The following is a 25,268-nucleotide window of genomic DNA, read 5'->3' on the forward strand; positions in this document are numbered from 1 at the left end:
TTAAATCATCGTTTAAACAAATTGCTAATTCGAGATGGATCGATCAAGCAACTCTGTCTGTGCTATTTTCATTTTTCCTCAATATCATTTTCGAAATTTGTGCTATATTTGACAGTTTTGCACTGATTATAGGTATGTGATAGTAGCTAGGATTATTAAATTATAAATATCCAGACGGCCTTGCTCGGATTTTTAGGAATTTACAAAACTTAACCAAAAAAAAAACTAATAGGACATCTTGATTCGAACCGGGGTCTTCTGCTTTCCGGATCACCCAATGTCCCACCTGAGCCATTACAGTATTATATTTAGTGGCGAAATTTACCTTTGTCTTCTAATGTTATTGTAGCTGTTTCTCATTAAAACAAGGATAAAACTACATTTTTTTAAATTGAAACCTAGCTATATCGATTTATCGCTCCCAAAATCCCCTTAATACTAAATTTTATGAAAATCGTTGGGAGTCGGTTCCAACATTTAAATTATATATATATATATATACAAGAATTGCTCATTTAAAGATATAAGATAATATCAAAAAGTAACAATAATTAAAAGCCGCACTTTTCATTCATTTTGTATAACAAATCACCTAGTTATAAATGAACTGAAAATATTTATTGTTGCACATCAAATTTGGAAAAATAAAAACAAAACTTATAATTCCGAATCAGATGTGGCTTGGTATTAAGATTAGATTTCTGTGAACAGATCCACACAAACAACAACATCATTTATGAGTTCAGTTTCAAAATAAACTCCCCCTACTGTTTCTATTATTAGTGTCAAGACTCGCTTCACATTTAAAACTAAATGTCGTAATGCCAATAATATATGGCTGTTTATTTTGGCTGGTTACGAAATAGCCTAAATTGAATCGTAAAAATCTATAAGAATCGCTTTATGAATCTGTTACTTTTCAAGGTTGAACAGAGAAGACACCAGAATTATTTTGTTTCCAACCCAAAAATAACTGTTGCTGCAAGAATATGTTTTCTAATTTCGCAATACCTAACATTGTTGGCAATGTTTATGTAAATATTTATTAACACTTACCAATAAAATTATAATATACAAATTGCAAGACTAATAAATTCAAATGTATGCTTGCCTGAAGTTTGATACTTTTCTATTTCAAACAGAGAGAACCCTGTGTTTGATGTACAAACATATCCATAACAATAGATTTGTTTATCTATAGTGTCTGACAGTAAAAGTCATTCATCTGTAGCTCAGATATAGATGCAGTGTTTGGCGTAGCCGTGTATTCTTTATGTCGGCTTGGCAGCGGTTCGCCTGGGGCCGTGTGCAGAGGTACGCCTCAAGAAACTGGGCCGACTGGAGTGACAAAACTAAATTTGATCGGTGTAACAAAGCTTGCTACTAACTCGAAGCTATTCTGAACGCTTGGTATACAGGTCTTAATACCTTAAGTGGCGTCATTGCAGTGGATATCTTATTGCATAACATTTTAAATGGAACATATATTCACGTAGTTGTCAAATACTAAAAAGTACTTCATTCAAAATCAATCAATTTCATCAGAATTTTTGCACCGTTACATTGCTTCATTTCTCCTAAAGTTGGAGACGACATTTATAATAGTGAAAATAGTGGTTTTTCTTATTGTTACCTTAGAATCGATGCCAATGGTCTTGTTGCATTCTTCGCAGCCGTTAGCGAAGGCGTTCTCGTAACACTTGATGCAGTAAGGGTTCTCATCCCTCAGGACATAGCGTTGGCCGGTCAGCGACTCGTCGCACTGCCAGCAGCAGAAGTGACCGCTGTGCCAATCCTTGTTCATCGCCTTCGTATATTCGCCACTGAAAATCAGCTGAAAAGAAACAAAACATATAAAACTATTGTAATTATGTGCATCTGCGCAAGCTGCTACGGAAATAGAATCTACGCAGATTCAAGATCAGGGCCAGCTCATGTTTACATTATGAATTTATTGCAAACAGTTATTTTTTATATTTCACGTTTTTGCTTTTTATAATATGTACCTTAAATTAGTTTGGGTATGTGAGGGTGGCCAGTAATGATGTGGAATAAACAATCCAATATCCATCGCAAAAATATAAGTATGACACTCGTCAAAAGTGTATAATAAAGTATATTATTATCACTGGATTGTTGAACACTATCACCACTTAGCACTGATGCATGAGGCTCAGAGACGATGGCCACCACTACACATACCCATCGTCGTTGGTGGTGGTGGTGTTGGTCTGCTCGACTTCGGTGATCGAGACGTCCCCATCCTTCGACTCCCTACGCTTCGAGGTCTTCTTGACCTTCCTGGTCTTCCTTTCCGTAGTAGTATACTGGACTTGTACATCTACATCAGCCATGGTTAAAGTCGGCGCTGCCTGTTTACTAGAAGGATATGTTCACTGAACGCGGTCGCGACCCGAATTCGAATGGCGAGAACCAGTAGCCGAATCGCAGGAATTATTCCAGAATGTATAGCGACCGCGACGGTGGGGAGTTTGGGATTTAATTTTGGATGAGTGACGGAGAGGGCAGGTGCGCGGGCGGATCTCCGAACGTCCGGGGAATCACGCGTTTCCTTAGAGAAGAGCCGCGATCAGTTTCCACCCATCGACCGACTCAAGAGCCAACACTGGCAGTTAGCATTTCTCTGTTCGCGCAGACCCGTCGCACTCAACAAATGTAGGCCGTAATGATTCAAAGCGTATTGCATCGTAATCGCTTATCGTTTGGCGCGCATTCAACTAATACTGATCAGTACTTGTAACGATTGATGATTTACGATTGACATTCAATAGGAAATGTTTGGGAAACCGATTGACATGAGGTCAGGATTCAACTTGCTGATTGATTTTGGCAATTATCAAAGGTTGTCGGTTTTTCGCGGTAGTATCAGATATAAATGGTTTATGACGAGTGATTAATGAATGCCGAGACCTTTAATCTTCGACAATGTGTTAAAATAATACAAGCGTTCAACTGATCACAGTATAAAATTCAGATGATTCATAGCGTTTTAACTTCAAGTATTGTGTTTTTTTTATAGTTAGATGGCGTAGGTTTTCTTAACATGTTGGAGGCGTTGTACTTAATATAATAAAATAATTAAGAGTTTTTTATTCTATTGTAAAAAAATATTTGCATTATATAAAGAGCTTTAATTTTGAGGAGTAGGTAGTCTTTTTAGTGGATTTAGCTGTGTTTTATTGCATACATTCAGTTCAGTTACTAATTTATCTTAATTCACAATAATTTTAGATACGCTATTTATTTATTTACACTATACGTAACTATATAATATAAAATATTCCTTTCATAAAAAAAATTAAGAAAAGTTTTTGAGTTTTTGGATATATTACATGCAGGATGAAAATAAAAACCACTAGCGAAAATAATTACTTTCCCAAAGCTAAACAAACATGGAAAAGGCTACTTTATCAGAAACTAAATATTTACAGCAAAATGGTGATTTTTCAAGACGGTTATTAGCGTATGTATACGCTCTAGAGTCTAATCGTTAATTTTTCGTTCCGTTCCATTACAGATATCAAAAAAACTTAAACTGGCTGAATTTTTTAAAAATCAAATGAGAAGTGTGTCATAATGATGATAATTAATGTCATTATACTGTTGAGGTAACTTAATTTCAATCTCGGTTAAAAGTTTTTTGATATTTGTAATAACTAATTAATCGTCTAGTCACACTTAACGATTAAACCCTGTATATTCAGCACCGAATTCTTTGAAATTTAAATTCAATTTGGAAAAATTTTTAGTTTACTATTTAGTGTCAATAAATTTATAAGTTAATACACCTTTAAAAAATTATCTCTTTTACCCGATGTTGAAATGAAAGGTAGGTGAAGGTGGGGTAAGACGGTTTAGCGAATTAAAACGGGGAAATTAATGCCTTATCCACGAAAGGCCGAAAAATGACCAAGACAAGTTCGAGAAAGAGGAAAGCAGCTATTATCACTGCTTCTTCATATAAAACAGAATTAGAGGAAAGACAAAATAGAAAGAAACCGTAACCAAATGGAAAAAACAAAGAGAAAATAACAATTAAGAGATCTCAAAAACCACGAAATCTAACGGTGAAGCTCGGACATCAGAAGAAGAAGATACAAAATGTCTATTCTGCCATGGCTTTATTCTGAACTCTACTGAAGGATGGGTCACTTGCCAAACTTGCGTTAAGTGGGCGCATTGTGGCTGTGCAGGGATGGAAGATAATTTGTGAAGATGACGACGTCTAAATATTCTATACCCCCATTTTACCCAAGAGGGTACCCCGTCTTACCCTATAGGTGGGGTAAGGGCAATTAAAAACATGGGTTTTATTCAGGAAATATCTTAAGGTCCCCGTCTTCCCCACCATCCCCTACCATGCCGCTAAGCCACGCCTTTAGCGCCTCAATCTATTATAAATGCATGCCCTCAAGTGTTTTTGCATAAAACGCCACTTTGAAATATAATACGTGCTTAACCCTGCTACAATTTACTTTGCTTCATACTACATCTGATATAATTGCAATTATCGTACGGAACCCAAACAAAAATTAAAATACAGCACACGCTACTGGCCGATAATAGCTACGCTACAAGTGAAATGATTCTGTGAAGAAAATCTGATAAGTAATTTAAAGTTTATCTCACACAAACAAGGATACAAAAAACTACATCTATTAATTTTGTTCAGAAGCTAATAAGGTTTAATCTACTTCTTTCTAAGGGCCTTCAGCTAAGAAAGCAAATGAATTAAATGAAGCCTTTAGGTGTCACCAGTTAGATCACAGCTGACAGATGTGATTTACTTATACTTTAATTATTTACGTGTAGACGTTTGTTATCAAGTTTGAGATTCGTATAACTAATCAGTTCTCATGTTATAATATGTATATATAGCTTAGATAGACCAGTGACCAGACTAGACCAGACCCAGTGCTCTGTGAATGGCTGGATCACTTGGCGTTGCGTAGAGACGTCACTTCATTGTGTGGCTTCTACCGCATTTATCACGGGGAGTGTTCCGAACAGCTGCTTCACCTGATTCCTGCCGCCGAATTCTACCTTCGCCACCAGTTAGGATATCATCCCCACCATCTGGATGTGTGGCGGTCCTCCACAGTGCGGTGTTCAAGGAGCTTTCTTCCACGTACTACAAAGCTGAGGAATGAGCTTCCTTGTGCGGTTTTTCCGGGATGATACGACATTGGTATCTTCAAAAAAAGTGCGTACACTGTCCTTAAAGACCGGCAACGCTCCTGTGATTCCGTTGCAAGAGAATTTGGGCGGCAGTGATAACTTAACATAAGGTGACCCGTACGTTCGTTTGTCCTCCTATTCCATAAAAAAAAAGATAATTTATACATCTAGATAGAGCCTCTTGCTGCTAGACAACCGATGAAAACAGGCCCGGTGTTAAGTTTTGTGTGACAAGCTACGTCTTACACTAGCGATTTGTATGTCACATTGTAAGTGTACGGGCATTGCTCAAAATAGAGGTTAAATGTCAACCTGACGTTTTCACAGCTGTCACAGTCTGTCTAGACGTATAAATGGTCATAGATAAAAAGTTAATACTTCATCTTTCGCTTAGTGCCTTCGTACAGTTATTCAGGTGAAAAAGTTGTAGAATATCCGTTTAAACTCATTCTATCTAGTAACTACTAAATATATAGAAAATTTAATTTCTGTGAAGTTTGTTTACACCACTAAAGAATGACATAATACTGACATTTAGAATTCTAACTGCGCTGTAAAAATTAAAATCGCAATTTATTTTCAGATGCTCCGACGAGTGATTTGGAAAATCAGCCAAGAAAGTGGGTTTAGTCCTGAGCCAATGAACTTTTAAATCTTTCTGTACAGTGTTGTATTAAAATAACCCGATATACACAAACTTTTTAGTGATATGTTTGACTTGGCAAGAATTATTGTTACTGGTTGTATGAAATGGTTGGGGGACAAGTAAGTTTGCCATCTGATGGTTGATGAACATCATTGCCGGACAAAGTACTTTATAATAATTCATAATAGCTTTACAGGTATGTATGCATCTAGGACCTAGGTGCAGTAGGTAAGTAAGGGTCTTAAGTGTTCCTATTTGTCATCCTTAGGATACGAAAGACTCCCAGCGCGCGAGTGAAAGTCACACTTGTAAAACCCACACGGGTTTCTAACTGAAGAAATAACAGAAATTTAATTAAACGACATAATAGAGAAAAGTAATTAACCGTGCCTATAAAACAATGTGGCTCAGAACTGCAATATGTTACTAAATTTAAATATCTAGTGCATGTATTAAGCGACACGATAATGAGGACCTAAAGAGACAGAGACGGTCTTTGGCTGCTTAAAGTAATAAGTTCCCGACAAGTAAAGGTCACCCTGTTCAAAGCCTACTGCCAGGCGCTCTACACCTCTCAGCTCTGGTACAACTACACTAAAGCCACTTTTGAAGCTCTCAGAGTGAATATAACAATGCGTTTCGAGCTTTACTGGGGTTGCCATGGAGGAGTAGCGCGTCGGGTATTTTTGCTGATGCACAGGGTTGATGATTTTTATGTTGTAATGCGTAGGGCTAGAGCGGGATTCCTGACGAGAATATATAATAATACTAGCTGACCCAGCAAACGTTGTATTGCCGATATTAAAATCGCGATACAAAAGTAACTGTTGATCGTATATGGGTGAAAATTTGAAGTTGTATGTATTTTTTAATGCTGACTCATAATCGAATTTAAAAAATAAAATGTCAAAAAAAAAATCGTGTGGACCATCCTTAACATTTAGGGGGATGAATAATAGATGTTGTCCGATTCTCAGACCTACTAATATGCACTCAAAATTTCATGAGAATCGGTCAAGCCGTTTCGGAGGAGTTCGGTCCCGCACACCGTGACACGAGAATTTTATATATTAGATTAATTGTATATTGAAAACGGTACAACATTACCTTAATACGGCATATATAATAATGTTATTTTTAATTTTCAATTTTGAATTTATACATTTTAATATTTAATTAATGTTATCTAATTAATTAAGTAATGCTATATACCTACTTAAATACAAAATTGGTTATGGACGGTTTATTCTGTCTGAAATAAAATATTTTTTTGGCATTTGCCATCAATACTGTGAAGGCGCTAAGACTGAGTTTTGTTCATGTCTTAACCAACTTATCTTAATAATCACTTGCTATTAAATGATCAATTCTAGAAATATTTGGATGAAATATATCACACGTGGCAAAATTCGGGTTTTATCTTAAGGCGAGGACTGGCTAGGATTGTAAACGCTACCACCAATAGTACAATATTTATGTCGATCATGTGGCTAAGCTGCTAATTGGCAGTTATTTTACTGGTTTTCTTTTGTTTATTCAAAATATACATATTAAATTGAATAATTGTTCAGTTTAAGTTTTCGAAAAATACTAAATCTATTAAATTCTTTAAAAAAAAAATGTTGTTATCGCTGAAAATTCAGAGAAAAATAACTCAAAAGTTTATTTTTGGGAAGCAACTTCCAAATTTTTTATTGGATATTACAAATTATATACATATAAAATATATTCTGTTCGGTTCAATTTTTTCTTTAATTCCTTCTTTTTGTAATGTATTTTTCGCGTCGGAATATTTTCAACGTTATGTTGTAATCGACTCTCTAAGAAACCAATTCTTGTGGCTATTATGACCGCGCCTTAAACGTATTTCTGAGCAACCGCATTGATAGTAGAGTCATCCATCCATTTAACAGCAAATAACCATTTTTGAATTTGTTTCATCATCATCATCATCAGCCGGAATACGTCCACTGCTGGACAAAGGCCTCCCCCAAAGATTTCCACGACGAGCGCTGCCCTCATCCAACGTATTCCGGCGATGTTGACCAGATCGACTTTTGGAATTTGAATATTGCAAGTAAATTGATTTTGTACAGGATTCCGACGAGCTGGTTGGAATTATTCCTGCCACATTATTCTTGTATAGTATTAACGGCGCGAAGCCAAGAGTACATCTTCACATTCCTTGATAAACATCCCCCGTTTACCCAACTGGAATGCAACTTGTCTTTTGTTTTCAATTGGATATGCCATTTTTTTATGCCAATACGGGACAAGACGAGCAGGACATCAACTGATAGTAATTGATAAGCCCTGCCCATTACAATGCAGTGCCGCTCCGGATTCTTTAAAACCGCAAAAATTCTGAGCGACACTACAATTGTGCTCGTCACCTTGAGACATAAGATGTTAAATCTTATTTGCCCAGTATTTTCACTAGCTACGGCGCCCTTCAGACCGAAACAGAATAATGCTTACACATTACTGCTTGACGGCAGCAATCGGCGCCGTTGAGGTACCTATAATCTAGCCGGTATCCTGTGTAAAGGAGCCACCCACTGGTGTACTTCAAAGCCTGGCAATGCTCTTGTGATTCCTTAATAAGCAGTGGTTCACACCTATCATTAAAGGGACCTTGATCCTCTTATTTTATAAAAAAAATGCATGCGTGGAACATCCGTATGTTCGTTCAAAAGGCTGACATACCAAAGGACTTGAAAAAATTCATTACTGTGAAAAGTTCGGTGATGTTTTAGTCTCAAAACTTACAGGCGATGATGTAATGTAAAACTTTATTGGAGCTGCAGTATTGTTATGTTTAACAATTAAATTTGCTCTTGAAGTGTTTGTTTCAACCGCAGTAACTCAATAATATACCACGAATCTAACCGCGTCTGGCTAGCAAACAAACATGAGTTATGAACGAATAAATGTCAATAATTTACTATTGTATTTATGATTCATAATATCATTAATCGTACGTACCAACCAGTAGAATAAAATTATATTCAAGACCTAAATATCGAATCCTTTGCCTCAACTCTTCCCAATAACAAATGAATATTACTGTCATAAGATAATCAATTAATTCAGAATTTAGTTCCGAAGAAATATTTAAATATTATTAAAAAAACGTTTGTACTAAATTGACTAATTATGAAAAATACTAAAAAAAAATCAACAAAATTAAACACTAACATAGAAATGAAGCAATTCACAATTTTTGAGATTTACGTGTAACATATTAAGCTTCGTTAAGCTTAAGACATGTATACATAAGATTATCGTTGAAGCATGGGCTTGTGTTAACGTCCCATCGAAGGTTAGAACATCGTCTGGATAAGTAGGTCGAGGTCCTCCATACTATTTCAAGAATATTTTTGGATCATTGTGCAACTATTTTCATTTAGTCACAAACCTAATACTATTAATTACTTCAGTTTTTAATTTTAAAATGTATTATAAGTCTTGGAAAACAATTAAAGTATAAAGCCAATCGTTAAAGCCGCGACTATAATATTTGTTAACACTCTCCGTCTTATGGGATGTTTAATACTAATGCAAAGGGTTTTATAAAACAAAAACTTTGGAAGTTGTACATATAATTTAATTTCAATCAGTCATGCCCATAAGCTTGATAGCGTTCGTGCTGCTGTGACATTAGCGAGACTATTCTGCAATATTAGACCAGAAATCAACATCTTCCGTCTGTTTTACCTCATTCTCTTTGGCTTCATCTTTCTCCTCAAACGATCCCAATCGCGGCACACTGTTCTGTCTTAAATTTAACCTTTCATCATCCGCTGTGGCGTGATCATTGAAACTGACATTTTTTCTCTCATTAGAGCGTTCCCGTGATCGACTTCTGGAATAAGAACGTGCCGCTAAGTTAGGAGCGCTCCCAAAACCACTGTAATTGTTCTCATTATTCATGCTTTTGAATTCAGCTTCTTCGAGAGACGTGAACATCTTAAGTTCCTCCTCGCGGGAAGCGCGTGAATCTCTGGATGAATTTGAAGATGATGATTTTCGCTTACGAAATGTCTTCCGTCTAAAACTTGGATCATTTCGATTTATCCCGTCTAGTGATCTTAAACAGATTTAACATTAATGATAATACAGTGAACATTAATGAGTTTTTCTACAATTGGAGATGAATATGAATGTTGAGTAAAGCTTACGATATTGAGTCTATGTGATAGATGAATGAGACGTGCTGAATAAACATATAATATTAACCTTAGAAACTTGTCACTGAAAGCAATATCTCCAATTCTGTCATCTTCGTACGATTGAAAACTAAATTCCGGCAATGGCTGTGGGGAAGGAGCTTTTGGAATATATTCCCACGAGAGACGCTCTTTTTTGACAGATTGTTCATTCTGGTATGAATCGTTAGAATTCGAAATATTTTTCCCAACACTAAATGATCCAGAAGATTCCGATGTTATTGCTTTTGGTTTCGTAGATCTTTCAATTCTGTAGTCACCGTTGGCACGAGAATTATCTTCAAAAGAATCTTCACCAAAGCTTGATATTTTTGTAGAAAACAATAAAGCAGTAGAATGTGGGTTTCCGCCGTAAAATTTTACTGAAGCTGATTTTATTGTTCCATTTTCATCACTAGCTACGACAAGGTAGCCATTTCCACATTCATTATTAAACTCAACGGAACCTCGAAGTAGCCTTGCGTAATGTTCAACTAAATCTTGAAAATCAGGATCCGTATTTGGGACGATTCCGCTGATAATATGTTTAATGCATTCTATAGCATCATTTACCCCAGCATAAGTAATTATAACTGATAACAAAAGTCCCATGATTCACTAGGCTATGATGAGGAAGGCTTGATGGGGCAGGAATCAGATGCAGTGAACTCCTGGGCAAGATATGAACAACTGAAATTAAATTATAGCACTTGCCAAATATTGATGCCACATTTAGAATTGAGCTTGGCATTGTTATTAGACATGGCAGTGATAATCCTTCATATGATATTGATTAGATTCGTTTTGCGTGACAGATGAACTCATTGAATAAAATAAAACTTATTTATTCAGTTCTTTTATGTATCCCATATCCATACAATTATAAACATCTGTGTGTGTTAGACAGATTTTTCGTCGAATTGATTTATTTGAAAGAATTTATGTATTCGGTATATAAATGCTTAAAATATTTTACGTGTACGTATCTAAAGGCCGTTCCCAATATTTAGTTTATCTCCTACTTGAAATAAAAATCGTAACTATCGTTGACTTTTCTGTTCTAATAAACTTATCGACGATAACTCATCTTATCCGTACACGCTGTCTGTCAATGGGAGGACGTATAGCTTACCAGCGATAGAAGTTTGTATGGAAATTGCAATTCACGCGTCCCAATATAAGGCGATAAGAATGACTTATCGGGTATATTGGGACAGCTTCAGATTATTGACAATTAATTACTGACAGTAGAAAGTAGTAATTTATCTCTATCTGTAGATAGTATATTGGGAACGGGCACAAGTCGTCACAGCAATTGCCTTGACCGAAAATAGATTGAAAATCGAAAATACATAGAGTCTTTAACCTTCTGGAGGACAAATTCAAGAATGCAAGCGTTTGGATGGATCAATATTTTCACAATTATTAAGCTTAATTTAAACACATCAAAATAATACAAACTACATTGACGATCTCTTTCTAGAACTGGATATTGTACAGATATTTTCAGTAGGATTTATTTATTTGGCCTATGTTCAAGATTATTATTTATTAGACATAGAAGATAGATAGATACACAGATAGTTGGAATTTTAAAGACTTTGACAAAAGCAACAGAGTCATAAAATTTATATTACATACAAACTACTTTCAAACACTTGTTTTTACTATCAAAGAATATTCTAGTTTGTCGCTGTTTTTGTAAAATAAATGCTAATTTGATATTTTTTATAATAGCTAGATTTATTTTTCGTCAATCTAAAAATTAAATACTTTAAAAGACAATCTATGTTTTGGTCAAATTTGAGTTGTTGTAAACAATAAAATAACCCTGTTAATTATTGTTTCTATCTAAATCTGCAGTATCATGAGGAAATAATATTCGATATTACCACATAAGAGTTATTTTTAAGAGTATAAATAATAAATTTACTCTCAGAATAGATTGTGTGTGTTTTTTTTTATATAACAATACGGGACGAGACGAACAGGACGTTCAGGTGATGGTAATTGTTACGCCCTGCCCATTACAATGCAGTGTCGCTCCGGATTCTTGAAAAGCGCACTACATTCAAAAAAATCTGAGCGGCACTACAATTGCGCTCGTCACTTTGAGACATAAGATGTTAAGTCTCATTTGCCCAGTAATTTCACTAACTACGACGCCTTTCAGACCGAAACACCGTAATGTTTACATATTACTGCTTCACGGCAGAAATAGGCGCCGTTGTGGTACCGATAATCTAGCCGGCATCCTGTGCAAAGGAGCCTCCCTCTGGTGTTTGCGAATCTCCCCAATACTTGAGTATTTTCCGCAATATGACGATGTGATTAGTTGATTATCTTATCAAGTGGTTTCCAAATACCAAATAATCATTCAGGATATGTTCTCATCGGTTGTGTATGATGCCAATTGTAAGTTTAGGCATTATAAATAGACACACAATAACGTGCATTGAATTTCAGTTTCGAAGTTCTAATCATGGCTTATGACGTCACAGTGACGAGGAGAGGTCCGTGTGAACTCGGCGTGGGCGAAGATTAGGGATTGTCCAGATAATCAAACTGTTGCTAACGCATGATTTAATTATTAGTTTTGGTTCAAATATGGTTAGACAATATATAATATTTTATTGAATTTCGGTATTAAACAGGTATTCCGATGTAGTCACCTTTTTGCTCTTAGTAGTGATTTTCATTATTATAACACTAGAAATAAGGGATTGCTTGTAACTATATCTAGTAGGCTTCATAAGATACATAATAGCTTTAAGGGTAAATGTATACACTTCTATAATAAAGTCCCTGCCACTGTTCGGGCATAATCTACAAATAAATTTAAATGTTTTATAAAAAAATGGCTCTGTCGTGAATCCTATTACTCCACTGCTGAATATCTAAATGATCGGACAGCCTGGGACTAGATTGTGATTATTTTATAGAAATTACTGTACAATATTGTATATTTTTATTGAAAAGAGCGCAAAAAAGAATGCTGTGAGTTTCTTGCGCCGCTTCTTCTGAGAGCAGAGCGCCATTTGTTTCCGAAGCGGTAGTAGTATCTAGTAGTTATTAGAAATGACATCAAAAAGAATTCTAAAGGAATCAATTTTGAGAAAATAAATGCCTTTTTAGTAACTCATTTTTATATTGATTTCTTATTAATGATTTAATCAACCGATTTTTAAGGAGGTGGTTTTCAATTTGAGAGTTTTTTTATGTTATATCTAACATAAAAAAATTCCTCCGAATTTAGTAATTTTTGAATCGTTTTGGAATATTGTGTTCTTACAGGAAAGCACTTGTTAGTATTTTTAATTTAAATTGACATCTGAACGCAAGACAGTTTCTCGAGTAGTTAGATAAAAAAAATACGTTTAAAAAAACCGACTTCAAAAACTCAAAAGTATAAAATAACTTTGGAGTTTTAGTTTAATACACCTCTTATGCGAATCTTTTATATTAATATTTTTTTTATACCTTTAAAATTAATTTTAAAATACTATTATTTGTATGTGCTACCTATTGATAGGGGTTAAGTCGGTGTTTGCTCGCATGGATATATATATATATACATATATAGGTGACAAGTGACAATGATAATAAATTAGAATATTTTTTTTATATTATTATGTTAAATTAGCTATTACTCGTACGTAAGACTGTTGTCTAACTGAAAGCTAGGTCTTAAGAAAAGATAAAAACTTATTCACTCAATTTTGTGACTTCCCTTCTATGTTTCCATCTCGTGATGATATCAGACTTTGACATAGCGAGGACCCCTCAGTAGAACTCTTTATAATAAAAAAAAAAGTGTGTGTGTACTTATATATGCACGCAAGAATTTATACTTCTTTGGCCTATCAAAGCAAAAATCCTTAAAATTATTAATTCTACGTTTGTAGAAATAACAATATTGTAAAAGATCTTACAACGATGGCTTTGAGAATAAATTATTAAACAACGAATACGGCTGTACGGACTTGAACCCCTTTGCCTAATAATGGACGAAGTAACCAAAAAAAAAAAAACGCATGTCGCAAACGTCAGAAAATTTTAGGAACTCTGTTACTTTTGTGTTATAGTGATGCGCGCGCATCTTAACATTTCACTCTTGTCATTTTTTCATAACGCGCCTGAAGAAGTATAACTTCAAAAACTGTTATGCTTTGTGTAAAATATTAAAGAAATTGAACACACATACAGAATGAAAAAATAGTTTCTTCTCTTATCTAATTTTATCAAGCGAGGTGCTAACTGGCAGCGCTAATAAGTAGTAAGTACCTATAACAGTACATTATCCAGTTATAACTCATTGACCATCGATACACTAAAGAAATTAAATTAAATTAGTTAAGACTTAAGTTTATAAGATTTAGTGTTTATTTCACGTTACCTACTTATTAGTTTGCTACCTTAAAAAAGTTTTGCTTTATAAAATAACATATTTATCGTGACGTCATCAAATCAAACAAGTGGGAGGCTCCTTTGCACAGGATGCCGGCTAGATTATGGGTACCACAACGGTGGCTATTATGCCATTACTGTTTCGTTCTGAAGGGCGCCGTAGCTAGTGAAATTACAGGGCAAATAAGACTTAACATCTTATGTCTCACGGTGACGAGCGTAATTATAGTGCCGCTCAGAAATTTTGGGTTTTTCAAGAATCCTAAGCAGCACTTCATTACAATGGGCAGGGCGTATCAATTACCATCAGCTGAACGTCCTGCTCGTCTCATCCCTTATTATCATAAAAAAATGGCCCAACGGAAGACTGTTTCAGTTTTTGTTTACTGTTTTGGTATTATTTGTCTCTACCAGAAGTTTATTTTAAATCTTTTGTATTTACCTACTATACGTTTCAAAATAAACATTATTATTTCTTTCTTTCAATTTAAATGGACAGGTTAATAATTCTTTCCTTAGGTAAGATAAAGATAGTACCAATCTTTCTTGCCCCGGCTGCCCGAATCAGTTAAACAATCCGTAATGAAGCCATTTCTACCCTAAGACTTTGTATGTAAAGAAGAAGTTATAAAGTTTCTGTTTGATTTGCCTTAACTAATATAGGTGTCACGGACAGCCCTCTATGCAGAGGTTGCCTGGGGGCAGAGGAAACAGCCGCTCACGTTCTGCTGGAATGCAGTGAGGTGGCAAACTACAGGGCGAAGCACCTGGGGTCACCAGGCGCTCTTCGGGAAGTCTTCCGAGACGGTGAGAAGTTGGGGGACTTCTTGGAGGAGCTTGGCTGGAGGCTTGGAGTAGCCTCTACCACCCTCGCACGCAAAATAGGCGCATATGACGTCGAGTTGCGGAAAGCGCCCGTATGAAGAAGAAGAAGAAGAACTAATAAAATGCCGAATCGTTTGAATCTATAGAAATATGTGCATCCTAGATATTAAAAATGTATAATATTATATCAAGCTTTTTTAAGAATTTGCCAATAATATTTAATATCGTTAAGAATTATTTCGTAAAATATATATAATATTGACACACTTTTTACACAAATTATCTTGCCCCAAGTTAAGCATATATAGCCTGTGTTATGGGTTACAAGACAATGATATATTTAATACAATATACTTACTTAAACATACATATATTCATATAAACATACATAAATACATTTAAACATCCATGGCTCGAAAACAAACATCTATATTCATCATATAAATGCTTGCACCTAACGGGATTCAAACCCGGGACCTCTAGCTTAGTAGGTAGGATCGCTAACCACTCGGCTGTACAGGTTGTCAAAATATGCTCCCTGTTTTTATATTGAAATTGTTTCACAGCAGAACTGTCAAACCGTGCGTTAATAAATACAGTTATAGAAAATATGTCGATACCCAACAAATATTGGAAATAAAAATAATTATGGGTCGTAAATCGAAATAAAATCTTATCTCTCAAATTGGACTAAACTACACTCCAAGAAAGTATTCCCCATTAAAATCCGTTCATTACTTTATGAGTTCACTGGAAACAAACATCAGGACACTGGATTTATATATATTAAGATTATCAATATGCCGTTAATTTTTCTTTAATTTATCAAAACCACCAGATTGCACATCCACTTTATAAAACGTATTTATCGGCGCAGTGAAATGTCTAAAAGTATTTCAAATGACCTTGCCTTTCAGTGAAAGTAATCAGGCGGTCGGCGTTCGGCGCGCGAAACACGATATGCTATGACGTCACAGGCGCGGGCCGTGCGCAACGCTGGATCGCAAATACACTGAATCATTCCATAACAGAAAACAATTAGTTTGAATTTCGAATTCTGCTACACTCATATTTTACACTACCCTCCATACACTTCCTACGTTTATTCTTTTATGTAAGTAAGGTAATTTGAAATATTTTTTTTATATAATCTGCCAGTATCGCTTCCCCGTACTGAGAGTTTTAATTTAATGTAACCATAGTATTGTAAATGTAGTAATAAGATTTGTTTTGTTTGTATAACTTATAACAGATATCACGTGATGCCTGTCATTTCTTTATTAATTCCAAGCAATAAAAAATATTATAAGATTGAGCAATTGCAAAGTATTTTATAAAAAAACTAGCTGACCCAGCAAACGTTGTATTGCCGATATTAAAATCGCGATACAAAAGTAACTGTTGATCGTAGATGGGTGAAAATTTGAAGTTGTATGTATTTTTTAATGCTGACTCATAATCAAACAAATATAAAAAAAATGTCAAAAAAAATAAAAAATATAAAAATGAAAAAAAAAAATCGTGTGGACCGGACCACCTTTAACATTTAGGGGGATGAAAAATAGATGTTGTCCGATTCTCAGACCTACCCAATTAGCGCTCAAAATTTCATGAGAATCGGTCAAGCCGTTTAACACCATGACACGAGAATTTTATATATTAGATAACATATCTGAAAATATCTATTTAATACAATAGGTAGATAGTATTACAGTTTATTGGTAAATTATGTGTATATGTGATTAGCATTTCTTCTTCGCACTAATTCGACTAATATTTTCCCTTTTAGTACTTAATAACAAAACACGCGTTAAAAAAGCATTGATGACGCAATTGGTTGAACCGTTGACTGTCACCGCGGAATTCCCGGTTCGATCCTCGCCCGCCACGTACCATTGTATTTTATGTTTTTGGTTTTCGAATTAATATATAGCTTTATTCGACTTTTTATAAGGTCTTTTGATTACTCCGTTGTTATAAGAGACTACGGGCCGCGTGAAATTGGTCACTGCGTGTTGCACCACTAGAGGTTGAAAAATGATATGATCAAATGGTTCCATTGATCGATTATTGTAATTACAGGAAGGAAAAAGTATGCCTCAGACCTGAGAAGAACGGTCGCAAAACTCAACGGGTATATATCCCTAATCGGTACAGAATGCAGTGGTGGTAGGTAAAAACCTTGAAAAAGTGAATGCGTCGCGTCGAAATTTCAAGTCGTTTGGACTTTTCGGGTATTGAGACAAAAAATATACGCAGACTGAATACGTAAGTAACTATCTATCTGTACTCTTTGATTATACTACCTATTTTAAACACTTTTTAGTTTGTTTGAACGCATTAACATCCACCAGTCGAAAAATTAATTTTTATATACTATGATAGCTGGATTAATGAGCATGAGAAACTAGGCTATTGTGAGGCTTAACCTTTCAGCCAGGCTGGAATATTGATTTTGGTGAATTAAAGCCCTCCCGAATTGCATTTCCGGGTGCGTTGGCAATAAAGGCATTTATTTTCTCAAAACTGACTTCTTTAAATTTCTTTTTGAAGTGAATTCTAACACTACTAGCGTTTCGGAAACAAATGGCGCTCTGAGAGAGATGAAGCGGCGCAAGAAACTCTCCTAGCGTTTTTGTTTGCGCTCTTTTTAATAAAATATACAATATTGTACTGTCATTGTTATTGCAATAAAATAATCATAATCTTGTCCCAGGCTGTCCGTTCACTTAGATATTCAGCTGTGGAGTAGTTGGATTTACGACGGAGCCATTTTTAACAGATCATCTAAATTTATTTATAAATAATGCCTGAACAGTGGCTGGGACTTGATTATAAAAGTGTGTACAACCCTTAAAGATATTATGTTTCTTATGAAGCTTATCGGTGATGCCTTAATACAGTGTTTAAAAAGAATTTGATCTATAGAAGATCTATATAAAAGTCCACTATGCCATACGCTATCTTGGTTCTACTATCTCCAATACCGGGGTCTGCGGAAGAGAAGCTTAATAAGATCTGGAAGGACAGAAGGATCACCAAAACCACCAAGGTTCGACTTATGAGGTGCCTTGTGTTTCCAATATTCCTCTACGGGGCTGAAACCTGGTCCCCCTAGACTTCAAGACCGCCGCAAAATTGATGTCTTAGAGAGGTGGTGTTGGAGACGACTCCTGAAGATCCCTTGGACGGCTTTCCGGACCAATAATTCCATCTTAAAAGAACTGGAAATAAAAGAAAGGCTATCGTCGACTGTGCAACTACGAATACTGAGGTTCTTTGGTCACATCTCCAGAAATGAAGGATCGATTGAGCGGTTGATAGTGCAGGGCATTTTGGAGAGAAGAAAAGAGCGAGAGTTCGCTTACCCACAGGTTGTGGAGTGCTCCCGCAATGCTGCAAACCGTCTAAAGTGGAGGAGCATCGCGAGGGAGGCAGTGCGACCCATAATTGGGGAGACCAACGACGACTAATATTGCATCATCTTGGCAACCACCACCACTCTGACAAGATTGATAAAATGCCATACGCCTATTTCAAATAAATAAGCCACGGCTCCTTTGCATAGGATGCCGGATAGATCATGGGTACCACAACGGTGCCTATTTCTGCCGTGAAGCAGTAATGTGCAAAAATTTCTGTGTTTCAGTCTGAAGGGCGCCGTAGCTAGTGAAATTACTGGGCAAATGAGACTTAACATCTTATGTCTCGAGGAGACGAGCGCAATTGTAGTGCCTCTCAGAATTTTTGGGTATTTCAAGAATCCTGATCGGCACTGTATTGTAATAGGCAGAGCGTATCAATTATCATCAGCTGAACGTCCTGCTCGTCTCGTCCCTTATTTTCATAAAAAAAGCCACAGTAAGTATTTTAAAACAAACCATTATTATATCTACTCGTGTCAAGCGGCGGTACTAAGAGTTTAGTTGTATTTCATTCACAAATTGTGTTTATAAACGGTGTGTAGTAACGGCTGAAGAGTAATGTAACGGCCAAGAATTCGTTAGTCGTTATTCGTTGCGCGAAAATAGCCCGGAAGGTTATTGAACGGCGGCTTTCAAGGATATTATAGAGTACAGACAAACGGACGCTTTCAGGTTGTATCTGCCAAGAAATTCACGATTTTTCATTCATATTTTCGTTCGAGTTTTGGCAACTTAGAATACTTTTTTTTAAATAGTTTGCGGAAGCGATGATTGGTTTTATCTCATTTTATGTTTATTATAAACAAACGTTTGCATTCAGTTTTGAATTGAACACTGCAAAGATAAGCAATGCTGTTGTGTTACGGTTTACATTTTGGGACGTATCGCAATACGCTACGGTTTTAACGGTTTTGAGATGCATCGACGATATGAGACAGTTATCATTATAGATATAACTAAAAATAAGATGGATCATCTGCTCGTTCCGTTAAGTATTATAATAAAAAAACCTATCAAGCGAGTTCTGTACCGTCGACCGACAAGTACTTATGATATAATTTTGAAAAAAAATTTTTTTCTTGACTCATTTCAGGATTGTTGATAAATCCAAAAACTCTGAGCGTCAATACAATTGCGCTCGTCATGTTTACACATTACTGCTTCACGGCAGAAATAAGCGCCGTTGTGGTACCCATAATCTAGCCGGCATCCTGTGCAATGGAGCCTCCCACCGGTAACTAAGAATATACTAGCGTGTAGACGACCGGACAGCCCCATAATTTGTAATCAAAATACTAAGGAGCTAATGTCAAGTGTGGCTGACTGTTTACGACTTGCCAATCAAAACCGGTTACAGTAACGATGGATTCGCTTTCATTTTTTATAGAGATATTCTTCTCTCTCCCACACTTTGTTAGTCTATACGCTAATATATTGTAGGTCTATGCAAGACCGACGGACTGCGGTGCCGTAGTAGTAGGATTCCTGCTGGTTTCCTTACTACCTTAGTAATGAGATCATGGATTCTCCATTTTGTTTGCAAATTATTTTCGTCTGTTTTCTTACAGCTAGCTCTCATTTTATTTTAGTTCCTGTATCCTCTAGTTGGGACAGAGTGCGTCTCCATCGCGATCGGCCCTGAGCATCTCTCTTGATTTCACTCCAGGTCTTTCCAATGTATTTCGCTTGGCGCTATGGCGCCGCCAGGTTTGCTTTGGACGGCCACGTTTGCATTTTCCTTGAGGGTTCACGTCTAGGACTTGCATCGGTATATGGTTGGGATCCATCCGGAGTGGTTTATCCAGCTCCATCTGCGGCATTTAATCTGTTGGTAGATTGGGACTTCATGACAGCGTTGCCAAAGATGATCATTGGAAATTTTGACGGGCCAGTGAATACCGAGTATATTGCGAAGGCATCGGTTAACGTAAACCTGAAGTTTGTGAGAGATGGTCTTGGTGACCTTCCACGTCTCACACCCACACTGCAATACGGCCTTCACGTTGGACCGAAAAATCTTGAGCATCAGTATTCGTATCACTTTCCGTGATTGCCATACGGATCAAAGCCGTGCAAAGGTTGCTCTTCAGTCCCTCCAGTCTCTGACACGCAGCTCTCGAGATAAAAAAATTTGCATTATATCTAGCTCAACAATGCCATACAATACTGAATCATTCAATTTAATTAAGCGGATAGCTACCGATAGCTAGCAAATTACTGACTTAGGGCTGACTTCTAAATTTAATCGCAATCCTAAATAAGCTATCCTAGATTAATATTTTATTTTCAAAGCTGTAAGTTATTCTTCAGAGTTCAACGTGGGCACTATCCGACATCAGTGATAGTTTGGTGCGGTATTAACTATGAAGAAGTGACTGAGCTATACTTTTGTGAATGAAAGTATCAAAACATCGTCACAAGTGTATCAAGGTTCCATTCTTGAGAAGGTAGTGAAACCCCATGTTCAATAACCAAGAATGGTCCTTCCAGCAAGACTCGGCGCCGGTTCATAAAGCTCGGTCTACACAGTTTTGGTTGGAAACAAACGTTTCGGGCTTCATCAGAGCTGACGACTGACCGTTGTCTAGTCCCGATCTTAATCCCCTGGATTATGATTTTTGGTCAGTTTTAGATAGTACAGCTTTCTCTAAACGCTATGATAATTTGGAGAACCTAAAACAATCCGTACGATTGGCAGTGAAGAATTTTCCCATGGAAAGAGTGCGTACTTCCATTGATAACTGGCCTCAACGTTTAAAGGACTGAATTGCAGCCAATGAAGACGATTACGAATAAACTATTTATGTTTAAATTGTTTTATATGTATGTATTAAAGTAACACACTGAAATTTTTTCACTGTTTCAGTATTTATGGCAAGACTAGGCATGTTGTCAAGAAGAACTCACAGCTTTAAAATTCTAATAAAAACTAAAACAAAGAAGCCAATAACGCGTTCAAGTAAGCAATCCGCAAGGATTATTGCTAACCGGCAACAACGATCTAAAATCTAAATCATAAATCTATTAAATGTTTGTTTAAAGTGCAATATTTAGGTATATAAAATATTATGTTCGCAGATGAACAATTAAAAAAACTATCTGCAAATGTTGATCGAAACAGTGTTGGTAAAAAATATATCTCTATACTTAAGACTGGGGAACAAGCCAATGGTTCAGCAGTCGAGCGGAGCGGAGAAGTTTATTACAAACATTCTGGAATTTTCTTTACAAAACTAACAAAACTATGTCATGTTAAATATTATTGGTGAAGAATTAATATATTTTCCTACAATTTAAATCTAGATTGAATGATAAGCATGGCTGCAACTGTATAGGTTGGGGTAGTTTGGTGAATTTTTCGTACTGTCAATGAAAAATAGAAATGTAAAGAAAATTGAATTTTCGGCCCATATTGTGTAGATATATATAAAAAATATAAGCTTTACATAAACCGTCAAGAAATGGTTTCAATAATGCGCTATTTTGGCGATTTATTGGGATAGCAGCCATAAATTGAGTTTGTTATAATACTCGTTGAATCTTATTAAGTATGGGTTACGGCGATAGTCTTCACACTGGGCACATATAAAAAATCTTTTATGTAAGACGGATTAGGGATATATATGGATAATTTGCCTAGAAGACAGGGGTAACATTCTAGTCCATTTCCTTCTGACTTTACCATAATCGATTTATGGAACTTTTTGGTGATAAAAAATTTCAACCTCTAGAGGTGCAACATGGAGTGACCAAATTTTTCATGGTATTTCCATGGAAAATTTCATGGGCATACGTTCTTCATAAAATTATTATTGTTCCTAAAAATATGCATTGAAAAATGTAAAAAATAGCAAATAAATAAATGACAAAATAAAAAAATGTAATAATAAATACATAAAAAACATATTTTAAAGAAATTAAAAATAAAGTTTTATTTCAATAATCAAATTATTTTTACAGATTTTTTACTCAAATATTATCAATTCTTAATTTAATAGTTATAGTCGTTTAGGAGAAAAAGTAGGGCATAGTGATAGAGATATCCTTATGTAACACATAAGCGATAACGGAAATTGTACAAGTTGTTAATTATGTTTATTCCTTTAAAAATAATTTTTAGAAGTTGGTAGGAATGTATTTGAACGACGAAACTCGAAATATGTATATCATAAATATTTTGGTAATCTTTTCATAAATCCATTTGTCTGGCGCCATCTAGTATTGAGTAGACGAAATAAGCGCAAAACTATAAGTTTTTAAGAGAAATAATTTTATAATCGCAAATTTATGACGGTGATAAAACTTTGGTAACTCTTGATCGATATTATGTAGTATGGTATGTTTAAAAAATGTATAATAATGACTTACAATTATAATATTTCCAAAGAACAATAACGTCACTTCCCGCGCAATTCAAAAATGGAACTTCGTAGGATCACTTAATTTTTCGAAAATCGGCCAGTAACAACGAGTACGTCCTCGTTTATCGTCGATTGAGTATTGAACTAGCGGACGAAGTGTTCCGTGTGTATAATTATATTTATTACATGGGACTAGACTATAAACAGTGCGACATACTTCAAAGAGATCGAACTCTATTTAAAGGATCGATGCTCGGATGGACTTACTGCGCTGTCTTGCTCGCTACGGCATATGTCACTCAACGATTAACTTTTATCGAAATCTTTCCACGAATAAAAACATACCAGCTAAAGCGGAAGGCCTTTCCATTAATTATGTTTTGTTGAACAGAGTATATAATTGTTATATTAAAATTTATTTGAACTGAAGTCACTATAGATTTTTTTTTGAAAACAATATAATATTTTAAAACAACTCTAGCTGTCTTAATTCTCCCTGTCATGTAATTCTGTAGTGACAAACGTAAGATAAAGGCGAAAAGTTAAACTTGGAGTAACTTTACACAGCGTTTATATGACAGTAAGTGAGGTAACTTTCAAACGACGTCATAATACATATATAAAAACCAAAATGAATTATTTTTTCATATCAGTCGTCAAGTGATAATTGTAAGACTCGTATCTATAAGCATAATAGATATAAATAATAATTATGTCTATTATGGCAATGGATTCTATAATCATTTTGAATATTGGGGAAAGTGGAGAAATTTCATGAATAGGAGCCAAGATTGCAACCTCACGCTGCCTTTTAAAAATAAATACTCTCTCTGTACATAGTAGGTACTTGCTGGGGCACACAAAAATGCTCATGCTAAGTATGTCATTTGTGGACTTTAATGGTTTCTGGTCTCATAACAACAAACCTTCTTTTGCATATCAGTTTAATAGAGAGTAAAAGTTCAGATATATAAATATATTTATTCACCATAGGGAGTGACAATAACATAATGTTATGCACATAACATATTGTAATTTATATGCATTATTGTGTTTCGGTCTGAAGGGCGCCGTAGCTAGTGAGATTAATGTGCAAATGAGACTTAACATCTTATGTCTCAAGGTGATGAGCGAAATTGTAGTACCGCTCGGAATTTTTGGCTTTTTCAAGAATACTGGGCGGCACTGCATTGTAATGGGCAGGGCATATGAACTACCGTCAGCTGAAAGTCCTGCTCGTCTCGTCCCTTATTCTCATTAAAAAAAAATATTGTAATACATCAGTTTGTAAAGGCGCTTCGACATGGGGAGAAGAACTGATAAGAAAATCCCAGCACATCTTTTAACGGCCGTTCCCTATATTCTGTCTATCTCTTACTTGAGATAAAAATCGTAACTATCGTTGACTTTTTTGTCCCAATAAACTTGCCGACGGTAATTCACCTTATCCCTACACGTTGTCTGCCAATGGGACGCCGTATAGCTTACCAGCGTTAGAATTTTATATGGAAATTTCAATTCACGCGTCCAAATATATGGCGATAAGAATGACTTATCGGGTATATTGGGACAGCTTAAGATTATTGACAGCTAATTACTGAGAGTAGAAGGTAGTAATTTATCTCTATCTGTAGATAGTGTATTGAGAACGGCCGTTATGGAACAATAACAGAACTTAAATTACTGATACCATAGAGTAGAGATGGATGCTTACGTATTCAATGATACATATTAATCTTTCGCATATTGAATAGATAAACAGAGTTATTAAATCTAAGTCGCCAAGAACCAATGTATCTTAAACAATGATTAGTCATAGCCAATAATAGAAATTCATTACATGTGTACTCTCAAGTAGTGGCCTATATCTGAGGCACTACAGATGCATTACCGACTACCGCATCTCTCTCTACAGCTATATATTATCTGTGGTCAGCACAAACGATCTAATAATTATTATTCTTGGTAGTTTAAATCATTGTGAGATGGAATTCTGTTTACGAATCTGAAATAGAATGTAACTAAACAAAACTGTTTAAGTATTTGATTTGTTTATATTAAAATAACTTAATTTTAACTCTAAATTATAACATGTCGCTCTCGCCTATGAATTTCATAGTATAAATAGAGATAGACTGAATATTGGGAACGGCCGTAAGTCGTCTCAATCCGTATACCGTAGTAACAAGAGTTACTC

The 25,268-nt window shown here is 35.5% G+C and overlaps 2 protein-coding genes and 1 long non-coding RNA gene across 4 annotated transcripts in view; 1 reads left to right on the forward strand and 2 right to left on the reverse strand.

The window, feature by feature from the left end:
* The window catches only part of LOC126972956 (four and a half LIM domains protein 2-like), a 149,071-nt gene that overhangs the window by 37,851 nt on the left and 85,952 nt on the right, over positions 1 to 25,268 (reverse strand). Inside the window, exons 1-2 of one of the 2 annotated variants that reach the window (XM_050820054.1) lie at positions 2,203 to 2,490; positions 1,634 to 1,823 (exon numbers count right to left, since the gene is read on the reverse strand). In XM_050820054.1, the coding sequence (XP_050676011.1) occupies positions 1,634 to 1,823; positions 2,203 to 2,354 (342 nt within the window). In that variant the 5' untranslated portion in view covers positions 2,355 to 2,490. Of the gene's footprint in view, positions 1 to 1,633; positions 1,835 to 2,202; positions 2,491 to 25,268 lie in introns of those variants that run through there. The other variant, XM_050820053.1, reaches the window with a different exon arrangement.
* LOC126973001 (uncharacterized) lies at positions 9,431 to 10,812 on the reverse strand. Its single transcript, XM_050820126.1, has 2 exons — positions 10,085 to 10,812; positions 9,431 to 9,935 (listed from the first exon to the last, which is right to left on the reverse strand). The coding sequence occupies exons 1-2, from the start codon at positions 10,663 to 10,665 to the stop codon at positions 9,515 to 9,517; spliced, it is 1,002 nt and encodes a 333-aa protein (XP_050676083.1). The 5' UTR covers positions 10,666 to 10,812; the 3' UTR covers positions 9,431 to 9,514.
* Positions 14,255 to 17,548, forward strand: LOC126973040 (uncharacterized). Its single transcript, XR_007731253.1, has 3 exons — positions 14,255 to 14,329; positions 15,124 to 16,399; positions 17,368 to 17,548. It is a non-coding gene; the product is annotated as an uncharacterized LOC126973040 (long non-coding RNA).

Source organism: Leptidea sinapis, chromosome 28 (assembly GCF_905404315.1).
Source record: "Leptidea sinapis chromosome 28, ilLepSina1.1, whole genome shotgun sequence".
Lineage (NCBI taxonomy): Eukaryota > Metazoa > Arthropoda > Insecta > Lepidoptera > Pieridae > Leptidea > Leptidea sinapis.

Bases quoted from the DNA above. Each gene is read 5' to 3' on its own strand.
- LOC126973001 (XM_050820126.1), bottom strand. From the start codon at position 10,665: ATGGGACTTTTGTTATCAGTTATAATTACTTATGCTGGGGTAAATGAT. The intron at 9,936-10,084 runs GTTAATATTATA...AATCTGTTTAAG, and splicing joins TTCAGTGACAAGTTTCTAAG to ATCACTAGACGGGATAAATC.